This window comes from Schistocerca piceifrons, chromosome 1 (assembly GCF_021461385.2).
Source record: "Schistocerca piceifrons isolate TAMUIC-IGC-003096 chromosome 1, iqSchPice1.1, whole genome shotgun sequence".
In the NCBI taxonomy this organism is placed as follows: Eukaryota; Metazoa; Arthropoda; class Insecta; order Orthoptera; family Acrididae; genus Schistocerca; species Schistocerca piceifrons.
In genome coordinates, this window is record NC_060138.1 from 637606977 (window position 1) to 637627755 (window position 20779).

At 38.1% G+C, this 20779-nt stretch overlaps 1 protein-coding gene across 2 annotated transcripts in view; it reads left to right on the plus strand.

Moving 5' to 3' along the window:
• The first annotated feature begins 8435 nt into the window (after window positions 1-8435).
• LOC124787628 (polycomb group protein Pc) overlaps window positions 8436-20779 on the plus strand; it is an 82884-nt gene continuing 70540 nt past the window's right edge. Inside the window, exons 1-4 of one of the 2 annotated variants that reach the window (XM_047254402.1) lie at window positions 8436-8730; window positions 8819-8887; window positions 9556-9599; window positions 9776-9899. In XM_047254402.1, coding sequence (XP_047110358.1) covers window positions 8822-8887; window positions 9556-9599; window positions 9776-9899 — 234 coding nt within the window. In that variant the 5' untranslated portion in view covers window positions 8436-8730; window positions 8819-8821. Of the gene's footprint in view, window positions 8888-9555; window positions 9600-9775; window positions 9900-20779 lie in introns of both variants that reach the window. The other variant, XM_047254392.1, reaches the window with a different exon arrangement.

Sequence of the window (20779 nt, forward strand, 5' to 3'; positions counted from 1 at the left end):
GATACACGGCTCATATTGGCTGTAGTTCAACCGTGCTTAGATGATCAGTACCTCGGTTCGATCGCGTTCGCATTGTTACTTTGTGCCAGGAAGGGCTCTGAACAAGGGAAATGCCCAGGAGTCTCGGAGTGAACCAAACTGTTGTTCAGACACAGAAGAGATACAGAGAGGCAGGAATTGTCGATGACATGCCTCACTCAGACCACCCGAAGGCTACTACTGCAGTGGATGACCGCTACCTATGGATTGTAACTCGGAGGAACACTGACAGCAACGCCACCATTTTGAATAATGCTTGTCATGCAGCCACAGGGCGTCGTGTTATGACTGTGCACAATAGGCTGCATGATGCGCAACTTCGCTCCTGACATCCATGGCGAGGTCCATCTTTGCAACCACGATACCATGCAGTGCGGTACAGATGGGTCCAACGACATACCGAACGGACCGCTCAGGATTGGCGTCACATTCTCTTCAACGATGAGTGTCGCATATGCCTTCAACCAGACAACCTTCGGTGACGTGTTTGGATACAACCTTGTCAGGCTGAATGTCTTGGACACACTTTCCAGCGAGTGCAGCAAGATGGAGGTTCCCTGATATTCGGGGTGGCATTATGTGGGGCCGATGTACGCCGCTGGTGATCATGGAAGGTGCTGTCAGGGCTGTACGATACATGAATGCCATTCTCCTACCGATAGTGCAACCATATCGGCAGCATACTGGCGAGGCATTCGTTTTCATGGACGACAATTTGCGCCCCCATTGTGCACATCTTGTGAATGACTTCTTTCATGATAACGACATCGCTCAACTAGAGTGGCCAGCATGTTCTCCAGACATGAACCCTACCGAACATGCATGGGATAAAACGATAAATTGTTTATGGACGACGTGACCCACCAACCACTCTGAGGGATCTACGCCGAATCGCCATTGAGGAGTGGGACAATCTGGACCAACAGTGCCTTGATGAACTTGTGGATAGTATTCTACGACGAATACAGGCATGCATCAATGGAAGAGGACGTGCTACTGGGTATTAGGGGTACTGATGTGTACAGCAATCTGGACCACCACCTCTGAAGGTCTCATTGTATGGTGGTGCAACATGCAATGTGTGGTTTTCATGAGCAATAAAAAGGTCGGAAGTGATGTTTATCTTGATCTCGATTCCAGTTTTCTGTACAGGATCCGGAACTCTCTGAACCGAGGTGATGCAAAACTTTTTTTGATGTATGTAGTAGATATGATAATTTTGATGTTGTTTGCTTAGGGATTCTCATTGGTAATCATGACTGAGAGTTCACTGTGTCAGTGTCTTAGGTCTAATATTATTCCAGAACTGAGAGTTCACTGTGTCAGTGTCTTAGGTCTAATATTATTCTAGATAAATACATTAACAGCCACTATTAAGCTGCATTTCCATTGGCAACAGAAACATTCATATGCTTTCTTCCATCATTGCCCGTAGAGGCCAGGGTGTCCATGCACACATCTTATTCGCTACCTGTACTTACTCAAGATGGTGTCATCCTGCTGGTGTCATTGATTCTATACATTATACTGCTCTCTGAAAGAATCAGCACTTCTCGATGTTACATTACAGATTGGCTGCACATAAAAACTTAAGCATATATTTCAAATTACGCAACAGCTCTTCTGGAATTTTTGCTGAGACAATACCATCCAGGTATTTCACAGAGTTAGTTTCTTTCCTATTTAACTGCTCTAAGTATCGCCTATAGGAAATTGTATAACCTACATTTTTTTAACTCAGGGCCTCACAGCAACCTTAATGAAAAGAATATGGCCCCATAAAGATTGGGTATGAAAGTAGATATCTCGTAATAATCGCTTTGAAGTGTCAAGTTTACTAATAAAAGTATCCTTGAAAAAGCACAAAGTATGGTTCGAAAAATAAATGATTTAGTAAATATACTTTTGAATTCCTTTGAGATTTTTTCCTTGCTCTATTATACAGAAATCAGTTACAAATGTGAGATAGGATGTGGCAGCTCATATTAAACTACAAGTAACACGAAAATACCCGGAAAGTAGAGACCTCTTTACTATTGCTGCAGTATCCTTACTGCATTGCTAGAAGCATAAATTTTAGTATTTTGCGAAAAATTGTGGCTGCTATTTACAATATCTTGAGGATATTTTGGAAAGTTAAGCTTTCGTCAACGTTTCTGCATTATTTTTATTTCTAAAGTTAGTCAAGGTTAAAGTTATATCACAGTTAATGCAAATTCAACGTTTCCTGGCTTAACTTTGTAATCAAACTTCCTGGCAGATTAAAACTGTGTGCCACACCGAGACTCGAACTCTGAACCTTTGCCTTCTGCGGACAAGTGCTCTACCGACTGAGATGGGTTGTTTGTCGAAGATGCGTGATGTGGACAGGAGCTGAGGAGATTCTTCCTGAAGATGGAACAACTCTTTATTAGTTCTCTACTAATTCATTCAGTACAGTTGATATTCTTTTGAGTGCACTCTATTCTCTGGCATGGCTCAGAGCTTCTCCATAATATACTAGCATCATAGCTGAAGGCATTGACATATATTGTGCTAGGCGTGTACATACTGCCCGGGAGACAAAGTGCTGCACTAGCGCCATGCAGGGTAGGAGATTCGAGTCCTCCCTCAGACATAGGTGTGTGTGTCGTCCTTAGCGTAAGTTAGTTTAAGTTAGATTAAATAGTGTGTAAGCTTACAGACTGAGGATCTCAGAAGTTTGGTTGAATAAGACTTTACCACAAATTTCCACATTTTTGCTGCATTGGCGTCTCCAATATATGAGACGAACTGAGACAGCAAGATGTGGTCACACTGTGGTCATGAGCAGCTACCATGTCTTGTCGAATGCGGAAGATCACGTCGTCACAATGGCATGATGCTGGCGTTGCCCAGAGTCGAAGTCTGGACCGACACTGAAGGCATGGCGTTGGTTGTCCAGCTGGGCAGACAGGGAGAGGTCCTTCCTTCATGGCCCAGTGGCGGGAGAGATGGCTCTGATTGACGCAGAGTGGGCATCACCTGCTGCCTAGCTGGTCGAAAAATGATGAGCTGGTTTGGCTGTGGTTAAATACTGTTTTCCCTGCTGATTCCACAGTAACAATGATGTCTTGGTTTGCGCTGAAACTCTGGAACATGTCGATGTCTAGGATGTGTAGTGTAAGTGGCAGTAGATGGGCCAAGCTGCATTAATTACATGACTTCAGGCTGGTGGCCCATTTCCAGTGCTTGTGATTTGCTGACACAGACGCTAATCATGCATTACAATGTCCAACATCGGTTGGTTGGTGGTGACCTCATTGCAATTTTTGGCTTTGACCTGTCCTTCAAGTTCCACTTTAGCTTTGTCTGTTAAGTGCCTTTAAAGGCGAAAATAAATTTTGTATTGACACTTTATTATAACATTTACACCCAATGCCTGAAGCAAAAAGTTATTATCGTTATACTGAAATTAAAATAACTTTACAGTATCGTTTGTTCTAAACTTATATGAATGTCAACAAGACTATAGTCTCAGTTACAATACTTCTGAAGTATGTAGTGACACTTCAGATGATGCTTGTTGCTTAATTACAAATAAATGACTATAAGGAACTGCTGAAACTAGAATTAATTCTTTACACAAGGTTTGAAAAAAAATTGTCATTTTATTTACTTAGTTGAAGGCAAAGAATATTTTTCTCTGTGGTGCTAACTATTCACGTAGACAAACGACAATTCAGGTACTTTCGAAATAATGCAAGCAGAATGAAAGGTTATCCACCTAGCATCAGTTACTATATCTCTTGTTCGTTGGTGGTGGTGAGTGCATGTGGCTGGTAAGTTAACCACCTTTTAACTGTTCTGTCAAATGGCATGACAGTGATCCTGTAGGGAATAAAATCTTATCAATGTGTAGACTGCTCCATTCATAGAATACAGGTTAGCCATCAGTTATTCTGAGTGGTGGTGGTGGTGGTTAGTGTTTAACGTCCCGTCGACAACGAGGTCAGTAGAGACGGAGTGCAAGCTCGGGTTAGGGAAGGATTGGGAAGGAAATCGGCCGTGACCTTTCAAAGGAACCATCCCGGCATTTGCCTGAAACGATTTAGGGAAATCACGGAAAACCTAAATCAGGATGGCCGGAGACGGGATTGAACCGTCGTCCTTCCGAATGCGAGTCCAGTGTGCTAACCACTGCGCCACCTCGCTCGGTAGTTATTCTGAATTTGTACAGTGGGACTGTTGGTCAAACATTTGCTGTGGTGATGGTGATACGCATGTTGTATCCACATTCAATGTTTCTTTGTGAAATAATTTCTCGAAATTACATAACTTTATACTAAAAGAAAAGAAATATACAAAATGCCGATTTGGTACGCCATTCCACATGTGTTGGATACATATGAATAGAAGTGGAATTTTTTATTTCGTTTATTGCAATCAAGTATTGAAGTTAACTGTGATATGTTAGAGCTTCATACTTACTTGATTCAATAGCAATGACTTCAGATTTGCAGCGAGTAAAATGGTTTCATTTATTTAGTTTAGTTGATAATCATGAATTTCAGTCCTTTGCTTGAAATTTCATATATTATAGATCTACCTTCCAGGTATTTGACTGTCTTTTGAATACATTATGGGAAAGGCAGTGATCAATGTCTTACAAATATTTACTATTAGAAACAGTCTTGATCATGATTTATTTATCAAGATGACTGGTTTCAACCGGTTACCTTGATAAATAAATCGTGATCAAGACTGTTTTTAATAGTAAATATTTGACTGTCTAATCTGATTTTGTTTCTATAAAACATCACTTTCTGTAGTTGATGTATATATAATGTATGACAAAAGCACTTCATAAATTAGGCAATGTTACCAGACATTGTCAATTTATGATTCAGTTATTCTCCAAAGATTAAAGATTTCGAATGTGGCAGGATGTTCAAAGGCAACAGCAGGTATAACATAGAAAATTATTGCCTCATGTATTTTCCAAAGCATTTTTGAGAATGGTGACATGTTATGTCACTAAAGACAAAAAGTATTGATATTTGAAAAGAGACATATAGACATATAGTAACATCAATAAACATTTGGAATTATGTAGTAATTGGAAACCAAGAAAATCGGAAAAAATTGATAAGGAAGTATTTAAATATTTCTCAAAATTTTCCTGTTCTTAGATAAATTGCCGACACCTGGAATTCACAGGCTTGAGATCTGTGGCTCTAATATTTCCTACAATGCAGAATACAGGATAAGGAACTCAAATCAACTCATTTAAAGCACAAATAATGATTGGTTCCTGGTGCAAAGGAGGTTAAGTAGATGGAGAAGGGTCACTTGTCCCAGCTGGTCCCCCTTGGAATCTTTAGTACAGGGTTTTTAATGCTTGACTTCTTCAAGTTTTCTTCTTATTACAAATGTTGGGTGCACAGCCATAATTCCTGTGCAATATAATATGTTTTATGTGTATTGAGTATTAATGCATTATATTCGGTAATTAATTTTTGAGCCACAGGAGCTACTAAAACGTTTTATACCACATTGCAGATTAAATTTTGTATATTATTTACCTGTCATGATGTCTGAATTTTCAGTATTCCATCTCACTCTTTCCAGTGTTGGTGCTGGTATGAGCAGGACTGCTCAGACTCCCCTCATAAAGTGAGTATTACATGCATAATGTATGTATATCGTAGTGTTGTGTGACACTCAGAGACATATTGATTTGTGTAATGCTATTTAAATGGCCTTACCGGATTATTAAGATTAATATGAAGATAGTGTCTGGTCTTTTGGACATGTTCGAAAGAACAGATACCATTGGTGACCTTGCAGCTCTCAAAGAATGAAATTACAATGAAATGCAGACCTTCAGCTGCATACAGGCGTTGATACATATCAATGGGGACTGTTGAAAATGTCTACCCCAACCAGTACTCGAAACCAAGATCTCCTGCTTACATGGCAGATGCTCTATCCTTCTGAGTCATCAAGGACACAGCGGATAGTGCGACTGCAGGGGCGTATCTCTGGCATGCTCCCTTGAGACCCATATTCCCAAGTTACTGTCCACACACTACATTTGTAGTGCCCCTGCACACTATACTCATTACTTGCAGCTAATCTACCGATTCCTGTAAGAGTTCGGGCAATGTGAGTGCATCTGCACTGAAGAAGATCATTGGCTGGTAAGACTTATCTATATGAAGATAATATCTGTTCTTTCGAACATGTCCAAAAGAACAGATACCATTGGTGATATTGCTGCTCTTGAAGAATAAAATTGCAATTAAATCCAGACCTTTAGATGCTTACAGGCGTTGATAAATATCAACAGGGACACTTCAAAATGTGTGCCCCGACTGTAACACGAACCCAGGATCTCCTTCTTATATGGCAGATGCTCTATCCTTCTGAGCCACCGAGGACACAGAGGATAGTGTGACTGCAGAGACTTAACTCTGGCATGCTCCCCATGAGACCCACAACCCCAACTTAGTTTCCACACACCACATTTGTAGTGCCCCTGCCCACTACACTCATGGCAGTCAATCTACCAATTCCTGTAAGAGTTTGGGCACTGTGAGTGCATCCGTACTGAAGAAGATGTCCGAAAGAACAGATACTATCTTCATATAGATAAGACTTACTGGCCAGTGACTCGTACGGAAATCGGTAGATTGACTGCTGTGAGTGATGAGTATAGTGGGCTGGGGCACTACAAATGTAGTGTATGGACACTAAGTTTGGAATGTGGGACTCACAGGGAGCATGCCAGAATTAAGTCTCTGCAGTTGCACTATCCTCTGTGTTCTCGGTGGCTCAGAACGATAGAGCATCTGCCATGTAAGCAGGCGATTCCGGGTTTGGGTCCCAGTCGGGGCATTGATTTTCAACTCCCCCCGTTGACATTTATCAACGCCTGTAAGCAGCTAAAGGTCTGGATTTCATTGAATTTCATGTTAATGTTAAGGTAAATTGATGTATGCACTTCTCATTTGTATCTAGAAACCTGAATTGTACAATTGTGGGTGATTTCTTCTTTTTTATTGGAGACTATCCTCAATACTGTGACGTTCAGGCGTTGCGATTTAAATAACTGTGAAAATCAATAATTAATCCACACTGATGTGACTATAAAGCTTTACAGACTGCATTAACAGTTCCAGTATCAAACATACCTGCAAAAGAATATGGTCTGAATGTGTTTTATAGCACAAATGCTCAAATGCTGATGAATTATTCGTATTTAATTGAGGTACTCCAGTGCAGTACATTACTTTTTATTATGTGAACGCTACAAGGCATGACGTATCTCGTAACTGATCAACCCATCTATATAAAAAATTACAATTTTAGAGTCTTTTCCGTCCCACTGGATAAATTTGTGCCGGTGCCAACGACCAAAACATATTGTACTAGGTCCTCTACTTTTCCCCAGTACTTAAACGAGATGTACGCTTTAGAAAATTAAACAGAAACTATTTGTGATGAATAAAACGTGTAATTTTTCCCGAATAAAGATATATTTGTATTTAGTTATTGATGAAGTCTCTGAGTGCATATAATTTTGCGTTATTCAATGATAAGATGTTGTCTCTTGGCTTAAGCAAAACAAATTTCTCCCAATTTGCTAAACATTGATCTACATCTACATCTATACTCTGCAGACCACTGTGAGGTACATGGCAAAGGGTACATCCCGTTGTACTGGTAATTGGGGTTTCTTCCTGTTTCATTCACGAATAGAGCGCGGGACGAATAACTGTTTGAAGGCCCCTGTGCGTGCAGTAATTATCCTTATCTTATCCTCACGATCTCTATATGAGAGATAATCAGGGAGAAGACCTTAATCGTATGTTGACTACTATCGTTTTAGAAAGATTACTCATTGGAAAACTGATAGGTATACATGTAGACCAAAAGTTTAATTGGAAGGACCATTTGATAAGGTTTCTTACAGATTTACTCTAAGAATTATTTTAAAATGATACAATACGTGTGGTTCTACAGAGGCTTTTCTTTGGTCGCTACAATTATTTATAAGCCATAGAATTGCACTCGTTGCTTTGAAAAAATTACGTTACGGAAAAAAACTGTTAAATTTGTTACATTGTAAATCAAAGATACTTGTAATTACGGTACCTTCCCCATTGTATATAAGTATGTGATGGTAATCTGTAACCACATCGTAGATTTTATAGTTAAAATAACAATATCATCTTCAATACTCCTCGAGTAGAAGAGTAAAAAGACTAGTTTGATAGGTAGATAGGTAACTGATTAATTAATTTCATGTTCCATATATGACGTGGGTTGTCACCTTTGGCAGTTTCATGTGACGCTAGGTTTCTGTCGCCAGTTCCTGTATGTGTTATCTGTATGCCCGATATTCTAATAGCAGTAACTTTGGTTTGTCGTTGAATGGAGAAGGTGTTGCGCAAGTGTGGAAACATTGTTGTATTGTGTATTGACATACAACTGGTGATGTGTGTTTCTATGTTTCGTGTAATATAGTAATTTCTTGTATCTCTTGTGTGTCAACGCAGACCGTTGGTTTTGCCGGTGGAAAGTGTTTTATAATATTGTTTAACACAGTGTTGTGAAACATTCAAACAGTGAGAGAAAATGTGAAGTTGATAATAACTGTGTGGTTTGTTAGTAAACTACAGTTACAACTAGTTTACAAACACCTTGTACTGTCGGAACAGCCAGCTGGTACTTGCTTTTATTTGTATTTACAAAATGCAGCGTTTCGATACTTGATGCTGTTCATAACAGCGTGTTCTTTTGTGATTACGTGCAGCGAATGGAATTACCAATGGGTGATCGCGTGTATGCAGCTGAGAGGATTATGAGGAAGAGACTGAGAAAGGTATGTTGTACCCTCCAATTTTTTGGTGTAGTAATGTCACTCTGTTGCCGACCACCCATAGTGTAGAATTTGAGCTACACGGAAAGACGTCCCGTAATAAGTGAACACAGTGAAAATACCAGAAATATGTGAATCGTTCACTATCTCTTGTGCCATGGTTTATTAAATACATCCTAGAAATTTGCTTTGTCTCTTAAAATGTGCTGGTGTTATTAATAAACGTAGGATTCACTTTGTTGTCACTTTTATTCAGACCGATTAAGCGAATATTTTCCTATAGGAATTGAATAGCTTTTAAATTTTTTTTTTAAAGAAAAGTCCTGGAATTAAAATTAGGGTTGTGTGTAGCCTTAAATTTGTGTGGTTAGCTTCGCTAAAGTTATGTAAAATGTGGCTTGGAGGGTGGCATTTGATTTTGCTATACCTTGACGGATGGGAGGATGCTGTATCCATAAACTCGGAATATTAGTAGAACGATAATGATTAAGTACAAAGCCAAAATTAAAATGTTTCCTACTGAAGTGTGTGTGTAACACACTGCCTGAAAGCTTGTTTTATGCATATTAGAAAATGCTACAGATTTTTTTGCAGTTACCCAGTTGTGATTTATGCTTTGCATCTGTTTCATAAACTTGTGTAATAATATATATTTTTTTCTTTTTTTTCAGGGTCGTGTTGAATATTTCGTGAAGTGGAAAGGATGGAGTCAAAGGTTAGCATATGTGATAATTATTTATATACTATTAAATACTGAGCAACTATAAAATTTCTTACATTCATACCTTCTACATTAATTGATTTTATCCTGTAGATAGTTTTTTGATTATACCATATGGATTGTTTTTTAAATTTCTGTGAGTGATGTAAATAAAATACTCTATTATACAGACACAGCACATGGGAGCCAGAAGAGAATATTCTCGACAGACGTCTTATTGAAATATTTGAACAGAGTCAGAGAGCAGATGCAGCTGCCAGACGGCCAGGTCGCAGAAGAGACATGCGATACCAAGTAAGTTTGAAATCTGATTCACAGGTCTTTCCAGGTTAGGCATGTGTAATGTTCTTCTGACAAAAGTCTAGTATGTTACAACACTTGATAGTATTGTTAATTCATTACTTGTTGTTTCCCATAATTGGTGCAAAATATTATCCATGGGGTAGGAAACAGGAACTATTAAATTAGGAGTGCCAAAAGTTGAAATTTGAAGTTGCTGGAAGATAAGCATTTCATAATATGCACCAAAATACTCATCTGAGACTTGCCAAACAATGGAAACTTCAGGTAGGAATATCGACAATGTAGGAAAAGATTGCTATTCACAGTAAAGAAGATTCGTTAAGTTACAGACAAGCACAAGTAAGAGATACTTACATGAATCTTTCAGCCAGAGCCTTCATCAGAAAAAGGGAAAGATACACCATTCATACAAGCAAGCAAGCACACCTCATGTACACACAACCGCCAACTCCAACAGCTCTTGTCACCAGACAGCTGTGCGGGATAGTGTCAGGTGCTTACATAAAGTCTAGGAAGAGGGCATCAACCAGAGCACTGGAGCTCTAATTGAGTTTCACAAGATCTCTGTTTGCAGAATCAACATTAATTTTTATAGAGGAGATGTTTGTTCTCCAGAAATGTCATAATGCTTGAGTGTGAAACATTCCTCAATTCAACAACAGATTGACATCACAATATAGGCACATAATTATATGTAGCTGTCCTATGACTCTCATTGAAAATGGGAATGGCCTGCACTTTTTTCCAGTCGCTACGTACCCTTTGTTTCCCCGGCGACCTATGATAAGCTGCTGCTAGTAGGAGAGCAAGTACTGTAGCATAATCTCTGTAGAATCTTAACGATATCTCAAGTGGTCTGTGCCTTTCCACTACTATATCCAGCTGCTGAAATATGTCATCTCACATGGTGTTGGCTATAATGCAGTTGTGAAATTGCAATAGCTGCCACCGCCTGCGTCCTCAACTAATATTTCCAAAGCATGTTTCGTAAATGTGCATTACAATTACAGTGTATATAATTCATTGATAATACAAGAAACTATGAGTTAAGTAATTTTCAACCGAAGCTAAATGACAGTGTTTATGAGAAGTTGCTCCGTATTGTTACTGTAATTGCTACATTCTCGACAAACAAGGCAAAAGACACAGAACTTGAAGGGGTATATCTGATTCCTTCCTAAATCACTCACCCAAAACAAAAATTTCTGAGAACTCAGGGTTCCTGTTCATTAAGCAGTTCTTGTTCCCCTTTGGAACTATCACATAATTATGTTGTTGTTGTGCAGAATTATGGGCTCTACTGTTCGTTTTATTGTATGGTTCTTGTTTGCATAACCATTATACCTACATCTATGTTTATGCAGCATTTTGCACATGATGGACACAGTTTTTGGAGCTATTGCACTCGCAGTGCATGTAATCCTTAGGATGAGGGCAGAGCAACAACGGAGATGAAAAGCCTGACATTGAATTTGAAGCTGGTTGTGGAGAAGCGAGAAAGATGGGGGATGTAGTCTCTATTAATGAAGGTGTTGAGCCATGGAGATTCAGTGGAATTTTGGAAGTTTGTAAAAATGGGCATGATTGTTTTGACAAAATGTTGTCGATGGTACAGGATGAAATTCATTCAAGTGACGCAGTAATGTAGGACCAATTTTACCTAGTCAGAAATAAGAATTAAACCATTTGTTTATACATTTTCCATCGTTCTATCTTGCCGACACTGCTGGTTTCTCTTTCCTATCATGCTGATACAAAACAAAAGATGCTGTGACATCAAATGAGAACTTTTGTTATTAAGGCATGACATATGCAAAACAAACAGTACACATTTAAAGTTAAATGAATAGTTACACAGAAAAAAATGACTGCCAATGTGCCTACTTGTGATACGATGAAGTGTGAGGATCGGGATTACAGAAACGTCTGATTCCACCCATTTGCTTTGACCCATGACGTCGCCAATATGGTGGAAACGTCCATTCTCAATGTCTCCAATATGGCGCCTATGACGTCATTACACAAACGACAACAAACACGAAAATACATACAGAACCAACAGACACATCTCTCTCCAAAAATATAATCAAACTAACAGGATCAACGGGGGAAAGTGGGGGTTTTTGGGTGGGGACAAACTAAATATAAATGCATACAGACGCACACCATGATCCCAAACCACACAAAATGATGACATAAAAACACCACAAAATTCCGCTATACTTATATCATCGACAGGAATCGGTCACTTCCCATCACTACATAGCTCAACCACAATTGTCGATACCGCAAATTAAGAAAGCAACGAGTCCAAAAATTATAATCACACCACAACTATCAGTACCACAAAACCAACACCTAAACAAACAAAACTTGGAATCAGACACTTCCCTTGACCTATGTAGGTCAACAGTAACTCACAACACCAAAAAACACATAACTACGACGACACATTGGAATCGAACATTTCCCTTGATCTATATAGGTCAACAACAGCTCACAATATCAATACCAAAACATCAACCACCAACACATGCAGTAAATAACACCGACCCAACAACACACAAATACCCCACCAAACATCATAACACGCGAATAACAGATCCAAAAAAACGATTACTTACCATAAAAAAGTTCTGGCGCTACGCACTTACCTCCAGCTCGCACATTCTGCTTGCATACGCCGTATTTCACTATCTCCATCACAAGCTCAAAAAGTTGCAGAAACTTAATGACAGACAACATGTCATCCCCCATTTCAGCCCATAGACTTACCGCACGACAAACAGCAAACCAATAACATCAAACGACACCACAATAACGTAAACACAACTGAAACTTAATTCTTAACTCACTGACATGAATTTCTATTCTTCTGTAGCAGTCACGGCCGATAAATGCAGACTTCAAGCACCGACACGAAAATGAACCCAATACACCTCATAACATGCGGACCATACACACCCCACCTGAGGACACCACCAACCACAACAAGACGACATCTACAAACACAACACACTTATGACATCACACAACGGAACACCCTTATGCCACGTGTCAAAGCCGACAGGTGGGATCGGACATCGCCGTTGACCTGTGAGGATCATATAAATGCTTCTCCTTTCTATGTGCCTGGCTAAGAATGTTTAATGCTTGTTCGGTTCATTTCATTTTTAGAATACAAAGCAATTAGTGCAAATAATGTTTTTCACAAACAGCTTGTATAAAAGAAACTCTCCCAGCATAAAAACATTGCATTTGTTTAATTATTGCATCTATGAAAACTTACTGAACGATATGCAAAAACTCTAATATGAAAACTTGTGGCTTTTTCTTTTAATAGCTGCAAGCCAGAGATGCCAACAATAATAACAGTATCATATTGTATTAATGGTCATGTTGTCTACAAAGCAGCTTATGCACAAGAAATTGTACAAGTTATAAGTATACAACTGAGTCATTTCTAGACATACTTATGTAAGGTTACAAAAATACACTTTATACATGAGTATTTATGTAACACACTTCAGAAATTTAAATATTCTTCAATGGAGTAAAAGCAGTGATGATGTAAATATGACTAGAGATTTTCCAAAGGTATTGACCTCAGTAATAGCTCCCACGTGGAAAGTACCTTTTTGGCACGGAGCTGTGCTGATTTCGTTTAAATGTAAGTTTCTGTTTTGTCTGATAAAGTGATCATGTATATAACAGTTTTTTTTTAAGTCTGCAGTCCTTACCTATTACATTTATTTTAAAGAATAGAGGGGTTTCTGTAATGTATACACATGGTAATGGAGGAATGCCAGATACAAGATTGTAATGGCCTTTTTTTGTAGTTTAAGAGTGCTATTAGCGGTTTCAGAGTTACCCCAGCAGGTGACTCCATATCTAAGATGAGAATGAAAGTAGACATGTATGCTTTCAATACTATTTTCTCACTACAGCATAATTTTAGTAAGCAAAGAAGATAATGTGTTTTGCTCAGTTCTGCGTTGACATGTCCAATATGCTTATTCCATATGATGTTGCTCTGCAGGCAAAGTCCTAAGAATTTGGTTTCAATACTGTTACCAACTAGTTCATCATTGATAGAGACAGATCGGATAAACATGTCCTTTTTAGGAGCATTGTGGAATTTTAGTGCAGTGGTTTTTTTCTGTTCATTACAAGATTATTGTTCTGTGCCCAGCTGCTAAGTTGTTTTGTGACCATGTTTACTGACTGCTGTATGTGTTAATTGCTGTCTCCTTTTAGTAGAATTGTGGTGTCATTGCAAATATGATTGTTTTATGTGCATCAACATTTAAGTTTGGGTTGTTTATGTACAGAACAGAAGGGGTCATGATTCTTGGGGTACATCACATTTAATTTGTTTATAGTCAGTTCGATATTTGTGTGCTTGGTGCAAACTGTCTGCTTACGATTAGTCGGTAGGAACTGATCCAGTTCTTGGACAGACCTCGAATACCATACCTTTCAAGCTTTGATAGCAGAATTTTATGATCCACCATGTGAACAGTTTTTGACAAGTCAATAAATACTCCTATTGATTTGTCTTTTTATCTATCACGTTTAGGATGGAATTTATGCACTCATAAATAGCTGTTGTTGTTGACCGCTTATTTTTGAATCCATGTTGTTCATTACATAGGATGTCGTTTTTATTTATAAATTTCATGAGTTTGTCATACATAACTTTTTCTGATATTTTAGAGATGAAGGAGGAAATTGTGATGGGTCTGTAGTTATTTACATTATCTTTATCATTCTTTTTATATACTGGAATAACTTTTGCTGTTTCAATACATCAGGGAAAAGTGCCTGCCAGAAGTGAGCAGCCACATAGGTGTGTATTTCAATTAGGTTTGGTGTGCACTTGTTTGATATTGTTGCAGGTATACCATCAGTGCCTGCAGAGTTGGAATTTTTTAGTCCTTTTATTGCTTTAGCTACTTCATCTTGTGAAACAGAACTGATGTTCATTGATACTTTTCACGCACGTATTTTATATTCGTTTGCCTGGGTGCCTGTGTTTAAGTTTGATTGTAACATATTATCAGCAAAACCTGTAAAAAGAATTGTTAAATGAGTTGGCTACTTCTTAGGGGTTTGTTACTTTTTGATTTTTTTGTGATAGTTTTATATTTTTGCAGGATTCTCTGTATTCTCCAGATTCTTTTTTGGAACTTTCCACATAGCCTTTGATTTATTTGCTGAATTACAAATGTTTTCATCTTTATGCATTAATTTTGCTGTTTTTTCCTTAATATTTTGGGCTATTTTTTTATAGTATGCATGTACTTCAGGTGAGGAATTTTTTGAGTTACCTATTTCATGAAGTAGCCTTTTCTTCTGGCATGAAACCATTATTCCCCTTGTGATCCAGTTGTTTGTTCTAAAGTGCCCCCATACAGTTACAGTTTTCAGTGGGAACGCAATTTGAAAGAAATGGGTTAATGTGTCAATGAAGGTGTTGAATTTTTCATTTATATCATTCATTTTGTACACTTCTGACCATTCTTTTTTCTGTAATAAGCTGTTGAAGTAGTTTACATTAGACTGATTATAACTTCTACATGAGGTTCTTAAAGACATGTTGTTAATAATACTGCCTTTTACTTTTATGCTTAATATTTGAGCAAGATGGTCACCAAAACCTGCATTGAAAAATTTTAGTGAAGTGTTGTGTAAACTCTTCTTGACTAGAAATTGATCTAGAGCTGTTTGGTAAGTTTCTGTTACTCAGGTAGCAGCTTTTACTTCAGCCTTTAAAATATAGGATGTTGCAAGGTTCAAAAGGGTCTCTCTATTTCCACTATTTGTGAGGAAATTAATATTGAAGTCACCACAGATTATCAACTCACAACCCATTTTATTTACTTTATTTACCAATTACTGTTCTGTTTAAAGTTCAAAATTTCCAGATGGAGATCGGTAAACTCTAGCAATAACCAGGTTGAACTGAATAATTTTTATAGCTGCAATTTCATAATTCTTTTTGACATTTGTTCTAGTTAAGTCACATATGATTAAAAAATATATACATTTTCCTTTGTGTAGATTGCTGTTTTCCCTGATTGCTGTTTTCCCTGCAGTAGTAAGAAGCCAAAATGAATTTGTTTATTTTGCGTACTCTGGATTAAGCCAGTGCTCAGAAATGCAGAACATTGAGATATCTTTAAGTTCATCTGTTAACACTATGTTAATTTCATCGATCTTATTACGCAGGGATTGCACGTTATGATGATAAAATTTTAGGTTGGGCGTATTCACTATTTGATAATTGGGAGTCCTAGTTTCTAGTTCATTTTGTTTTCTTCACTGGTGTTGGAAGGATGTACAGGAAGCTGAGAGTGTTCTATTCCTGAAAAATCTTTCTTTAATATAGAATGTTCCATTCCTTAAAAGTCTTTCTTTAATTATTTCACCAATACGATCATAAACCAACCTTTTCCCTTCATAGTTCAAATGCATTCAATGCTTTATGTGCAGATTTCAATACAGCTTGCTTATATCCAGTACGTTGCGCTTAGGATATTGTGAACACAGTTTCCTTATTTTAAAGTGTGTTTTCCAAATTTCTTTGTTTACGCACGAACTGTAAATTAGATCGTGCCTATGGGGCAGTGTCGCAACTACTGTGTCTCTGCATTTTGTTAGCTTGTAAAAAATTGTGCAGTGTTTTGAAGCAAACCTCTGCTTCATTTTTTTGCCACATTGTTTGATCCTATTATACAGATGAGTCATTTTCCTGCATTAATTTTGTCGAAGAGTTAGTGTCTACAACATTTTTACATCCCGCTACTGGTTTCATGACACTACACACTGCTGTGTTGCGGTTTTCCTCACGGAACATGGTGGATGGAATTCTGCCATGAATGTCCGTTAGTAATAGTACATTACTCTTTTCCCCTTATGATCTGTGTTTGTTGTTGACATTTTTTCTAAAACCTCATTCATTTTCAGTTCACTGATTTTTACAAGTTTATAATCATTTGGAGTGTCATCACAGTCACTTGTTTGCAAAACATGATATTTGTTTTTATCGGAAAATGTAACGGTTTTAGCAGAGTTTGTTGTTATTTTTGCAGTTGGAAAACTCTCTCTATACAACATTTTTATCCACTCAGACAATTAATTACTTTTGACTTCCTTCAGTCGGTGTTGACTTTGATTGTAGATCCAATTTTCTTTCTTGAGTGAATCAATATTGCTTCTTAAAGCACTGACTATGAATTGTAACCTGCAGTTCATTCTTTTAGCATTGTTATTTCAGCATTTCAGTTCTCCCTTTTTAACCGCACAACTATAACTATTTCTCAAGTTAGAGTTACACACTTCTACACTCGTGGCCTTCTTGGGCACCTAGTTGAAAACAGTAACATGCACAATGTGCACTTTGAGTATCACTTTGTGTGTGTGTGTGTGTGTGTGTGTGTGTGTGTGTGAGTGATTGCTGTGTAGTGCACATGCACTCACGGCTGTTGAGAACTGCTGTCTGTTTCTGCACACAGATGTGTGTTGCTAATTCTCTTAGTTCCACCTGGTATACTGTCAGGTGGTCATCGCACTAGACTAGTAGACCAGTATTGTTTGTGGCAGACTGTCTTTAGATTGTGTTGCGTATTAGGTCTATGTCGGTGTACTAAGTATGAGTGTATTGAAGGTTGCAGTACTGCACTGCTTCCCCTTCCCAGTTGACCAGCTAAGATCACGTATCAACCTCAATTCCTCTTCTTTCCATGTTGTTTTCTATTTTTCCAGTACTCCCTCATCTTCTCTCCATGTTGTCTTTTTCCTTTCTTCTGTACATCCCTTTGTTTATCTATTTACTTATTGTTAATGACAGGTTTGGCAGCAGATAAGTGTGTAGCATAGCCTGGTGTCTATATTATGTGGGAAAATTATGCTTTGGTTGTGATTTGGTGAAGGCAACGAATGTGTTACGTTAAAACCTATTTCTTTTTTTATTTATATTCTTTTAAATGAAGGCAGTGGTTACATTTGATTTGTAGCATAGCCTGAGTCTTAAATTTGGTTGGAAGGTGCAAATCTTATTACAAACATTGTGTGTGAGGTCTGTTTAAAAAAATTCCAGAACATTTGTAATTTTGCGCTATTGGTGTGTTAGAGCAAAATGTAGTTGGCATCCCGGGCACATGCATGTGTTTAGTGTGTAACTTCCAGAAGTTTCATTGTTGTGTGTCTGATACTCATTGTTCAGTGCTGTGATGAATAGAATGCTGTCTCACCCAGTTACTAATTCGAGATGGCAGAGTTAAAGGAGCAACACATCTGCATTAAATTTTGTGTGAAATTCAAGAAAACTTTTACGGAGACACACCAAGTGATGCAGGAAGCCTACAGTGATGAGTGCTTAAGCTGTACCTGATGTTACATATAGTTCACATGGTTTAAAAATGGCCAGATAGAAGTTAAAGGTGACCCTCATTCAGAACGCCCTTCGGAGTCTACCGGCGACACTCATGCAGGAACGCCAATGAAATTGTGCTTGCCAATTGAAAACTGACTGTCCGAGAGATTGCAGAAGTATGTAACATTTCAGTTGGATCATGTCATGAAATCCTGACACAGCATCTTGGATTGCATCGTACTGTCACCAGTTCGCCCCACAGCTCATAAGTCAAGACCAAAAAGACCTTCGCCTCAATATCTGTGAAGCGCATTTGGAATGTGCACATCAGAACAAGATGTTCCTTAAGAGAATTGTAACTGGTGATGAGACGTGAATCTACTGTTATGATGTTGAGACCAAGGCTCAATCTTCGCATTGGGCCAGGAAAGGTTCTCCAAGACCAGAAAAGCTTGTCAGTTCAGGTCAAATGTCAAAGCTGTGCTGATAGTTTTCTGTGTCTTCAAAGGTGTAGCTCATCATGAATTCATGCCACAGGGACAAACTGTCGATAGTACTATCGGGATGTGTTGCAATGCCGTTTGAAAAAAGAAAAAAAAAAAAAGGCCTGAAATGTGGCAAGACAATTCATGGCTCTTGCATCATCATAACACAACTGCATATTCTTCCCTGTTGGTTTGTGACTGTTGGACAGGAAACGAAATCACTGTGCTGCCTCATCCTCAGTACTTTCCAGACCTAACCCCCCCCCCCCCCCCCCCCCAATCTCTGTGGATCTTTTTCTTTTTTTACAATGTTGAACACCCTATTGAAAGGATGAAGATTTGCAGTGATACTTGAGATAAGAGAAAATTCACAGGTGGCACTTTGTGTGATCCGGCAAGAGGAGCACCAAGACTGCTTCCGGAAGTGGAAATGGCATTGGAAGTGGTGTGTCAATTGTGGAGAAGAGTATTTCGAAGGAGACCATGCACAAAAAGTAAAATGTGAGTGTAGGAAAATTTTGTAAACAAAGTTCCTGAATTTTTTGAACAGTTCTTGTAGTCCACAGTTACTAGTAAGTTCCAGCTGAAAACCTGTGTTTTTATGCTGTGGTCTTATATTTGAAAGTTTTTAAGGTGCTAATAAAAACATCTCATTTGCCTGTTGGTTTACTAATGTTTTACTGTTGTTAGGGATGTCTTGTAGATCATTTCTGGAGGTTTGTATCTCTACCAAGGTTAAGCAATCTCAAATATCTTAATTGAAAATATGTGTAAAAATTGGATTAATATACATAAGTGTTTCCATAAAATAAATGGAAAACCTTATGAACAAGTGATGGTGCACAGAAAATGTTTCCTCTTAATTTTTTTAGAGCATTTGCTTTGTCAGTATAGCACTCAAAATTTGAAACCAAGAATAATAGATCTACAATGAATAGGCAATACAGGAAAAGTTTTTATCTTTTTAGAGTAATAAACCAGACTCATGAAGAACTCTACCTTCACTACTTAGTTGGAAGTGTGGCATATTTGATGCGTACAGAAGGTTTTGGAAAGGGATACAGAAAATTGTCCAGTTGTTACCATCATTAGTATCTGTCCATATTGTTGAATGGAGTGAATGCAGAGTTGTGGTTAAGGTATTGAAAGAGAATGCCTTATTTGAGGATGTAAAGATTAAAAGATGTATTTGATTGTAGATTGAAATGTCTGTAAATATACAGTTCATAATATAGTTTTCAAATCTATCTGTGTGCCAGGGACCCAAATCACTTGCCCCTGTTGTTGAAACAAAAAGACTGCTCAACAAAAGTGAGATATTCACAAGCTGCCACTTGTATATTAGACAATTAGTGAAATTTCTCTTAAACTCTTTTGTTCTTGGGGATGTTGTGGAAGATGATATAAAGTCTGACAACCAAATGCTATAGTTGATAACCATGTAACATTCCTGTATATCTGTTCTGGATGTTACGGAAGATGATATAAAGTCTGAGAGGACCAAATGCTACAGTTGATAACCATGTAACATTCCTGCAAATCTTTTGTTTTCCATACTGGCAGTTAACAGAAATACTATAATTTTTTATTTGTGGGTCATCCACCACTGTTGTGCTACATGTTAATGGCGAGAAAATCTGCCCCGGTTGTAAATTGTTTTTATTGACATCAATCTTGCGTGGCAGAAATTTCTGTACGCTATCACAGTTTCTGGGTCTTGGTCCCCATCATCAGGTGTATCTGAAATTTAGTTGTAGTAGGACATCATATCCATGCCCAAACAGTGGTAAAAGTCTCTAACCGGCCCATTGGCGTACTTGGCATGTTCCGTGCAGGAGTGTTGTCAGTTTTTACCATGAGTTATGATGGAAACAAAAGAAGGTCTGTCAGCTGTTTGTGTTGTGCAGTCAATGAGAGAGCATGAGGCATACGGCATGATGTGAATTAATACATTCAAAAGAAAGGGTGAAACAATGTTGTAAATGAGGACTAAAAATTTAGCTGCACTT